This window comes from Montipora foliosa, chromosome 10 (assembly GCF_036669935.1).
Source record: "Montipora foliosa isolate CH-2021 chromosome 10, ASM3666993v2, whole genome shotgun sequence".
Taxonomy (NCBI): domain Eukaryota; kingdom Metazoa; phylum Cnidaria; class Anthozoa; order Scleractinia; family Acroporidae; genus Montipora; species Montipora foliosa.
This window is the reverse complement of record NC_090878.1, coordinates 34,400,088-34,402,587: the sequence shown is the minus strand read 5'-3', so window position 1 is coordinate 34,402,587 and position 2,500 is coordinate 34,400,088. Positions and strand designations below refer to the sequence as shown.

General features: G+C 39.6%; 1 protein-coding gene across 2 annotated transcripts in view; it reads right to left on the bottom strand.

Moving 5' to 3' along the window:
- The window catches only part of LOC137973413 (holocytochrome c-type synthase-like), a 16,194-nt gene that overhangs the window by 115 nt on the left and 13,579 nt on the right, over window positions 1–2,500 (bottom strand). The window contains exon 5 of one of the 2 annotated variants that reach the window (XM_068820211.1): window positions 1–935. This exon is cut by the window's left edge and continues 115 nt beyond it. In XM_068820211.1, coding sequence (XP_068676312.1) covers window positions 710–935 — 226 coding nt within the window. In that variant the 3' untranslated portion in view covers window positions 1–709. The remainder of the gene's footprint in view (window positions 936–2,500) is intronic. The other variant, XM_068820212.1, reaches the window with a different exon arrangement.

Sequence of the window (2,500 nt, the reverse complement as noted above, 5' to 3'; positions counted from 1 at the left end):
TACTGAATTTGTATACGTTCCTTGCGTCTGTGCTTTCGTCGCTGGCAAAAAAACAGACCTTACAGGCCGGGCTCAAAAACGGAAAATTTCCACCTTCACATAGCCTGGATCGTCGGTGTTTCTCGCTCGCCTAGCGAAGAGAGGGCACGCTCACAGACGAATCATCACACAAAAAGTGAAAGATCTAGAACCAGTCTCCTTTGGATCACTTAATTGGGTAAAGTTATAAGTTATAAAAGCGAAATTGCGAAAAGCAGTGAGCAAAATCCCCAGAAAAATGTTGTGAAGAAGCCCGAGATATCATTCTTCATCTGTAGCGTATCTGAAAGTCCTAATTTCAAGCTTCGATGTGATAACAACAGTTCGTTCTTTGTTTTTTAAATTTCGAGGAACTGTCAGTTAATAGACCTTTTCGGCTTGTACATTTTGTTTTCCCATTTCAGACCGCGTGATGTTCTCAAGGAAATGTTTCTTTTGTTTTTTCATAAGTTATGCATACATATGCACGTGCATAAGACGACATTTGAAAGACACTGTTCCCTAGAGTAACATCATGTGGTCTGAAATGGGAAAACAAAACGTACAAGCTGAAAAGGTCTATTGCTGTATGATGGGCCCTTGGAAGACCGAAATGAACTTTGTTGACAGACAGTGAGTTACTTTCCACGTTGAAAAAATCAACTGACATTCTGCTGCCTTTTTCTTCAGCTCAATCATCCTTCCTGCTAAAATATAACGACCACCGAAGAACACAAACTCTTGCCCTGTCTAAGATGGCTTGGAAGGAATCCATAGCTGGTCGCACGTCGAGAAATACGAACTCGCCGCTCTTGTAAGCATCTTCGTCGCCAATGTCGTAGTAATCGATAATGTATCGGACCTCGCGACCGCACCTGTCGACGACCCAATCGTGACGATCGAAAGGCAACTCGTACCTGAAAATTGATTAAAACCACACTGTAATCGCTGCGGAACAATCAATGCCTCCATACTGTACAGATGAAATAATTAATAAGCATATAAAAGGATAATAAGAATCTCAATAATGTACATGGAAAAATTTATCCCTTGTCATTGTAAGTGTATCATTGGCTATGGGAAGTGCAGTGTCCAGGTAACAGAGTGCAGAAAAAGGCATAACAAACCAAGCATTCTGATTGGTCAATAATCAAAGAAAGTCTCAGATGGCCAATCAAATGCTTGATTGCATGACACGTGTGCGTTTACGATAATCTTATCTCGATCATTGTCATGTATATTATTAACAACTAATCACATGATTTCGAATAAACTGGCACTCGTAATTTTTCTGACTACAAATTTCGCTTTTGATAAAAGAGCCGAAATCATGTGAATACCTACACGTATAAGTGATATATTAGATCGGTTTTCAATTGAGTGTCGTAAAACAATCACAGCAGGTGCAAAGAGCACAATGAACCAATCCAAATTCGTAGCAATTCCATGTAACTTGCTCAAAGCGCGGGAAAAATCGCGCGTGCAAGTCGCTCTTGATTTTGGTTTTCCTCCTCATTGGTTGATAACCTGGTGCGAGATTTTTAAACCAATCACCAAGCGTAGCGATTGCGATTGAAATCGCGTAATTACTTTCGACAGTAATTTGAAACCTGCTCTATGAATAAAAGAAATGTATATTTGAAGTGCTGGTTGGAGACGACACGAGGAAGTGATCTTCGCACTTATCTGAACAAATTTAAGCAATTGTCTCTTACAAACACCTGAAAATTTCTGGCTCGAACCCATGACCTCTGGTTGCCGGTGCAATGCGCTAACCAGTTGGGAGCAGGTTAATTTGTTGGGCTCGTGTATTCCCGTGAAAGGACTCCATGAATGAAAGAAATTTATATTTTTGCCACAACTGCTTGTAATCTCGAAATCTGATTGGCTAATTTGCCGTTGTCGATATGAGTCTAGAAAACGCTGCTAGCGTCATGCTCGCGTCAATTTGTCACGCAATGTAATAGTCAATCAGGAACGCTCATTTTGGGAGATAAACCAATCATATTGCGAGAAAGTTATAGACAACGCTTGCTTTTTCTTTGTGTCATGATTTTGGTCACGCTCTGAAATAAACACTTTCTGTGGACTCACTCGGCTGCGCGTCGTGAGTCCACAACATCTTGACCACTGTGATGACGAAGCCGTCTGAATTTTCAGGTGTCTATTCCTTTAATTGTCCAGATAAGGGAAAGGATCACTTCTCCATTTCACATATATTATGCACATAACATTGATTTTCAGAAACATTCTTTTAACACTTTTGAAATGTTTCTGCGTGATAATAAGAAACTAACAGTAAATGGCAATGACGAAAATAAAACAAAAAATGAAGCCGATTCTAGGTATTTTAAATATGAACAAACAAATGACCATGGTAAAATGTGAATATAGTGGAGGACAAGTATTGTGTATGAACACCAATTACAGTAATCTCAAGTGAAATATTGCAGCCCAATGACTCCAATATTTGGAAGTTTTG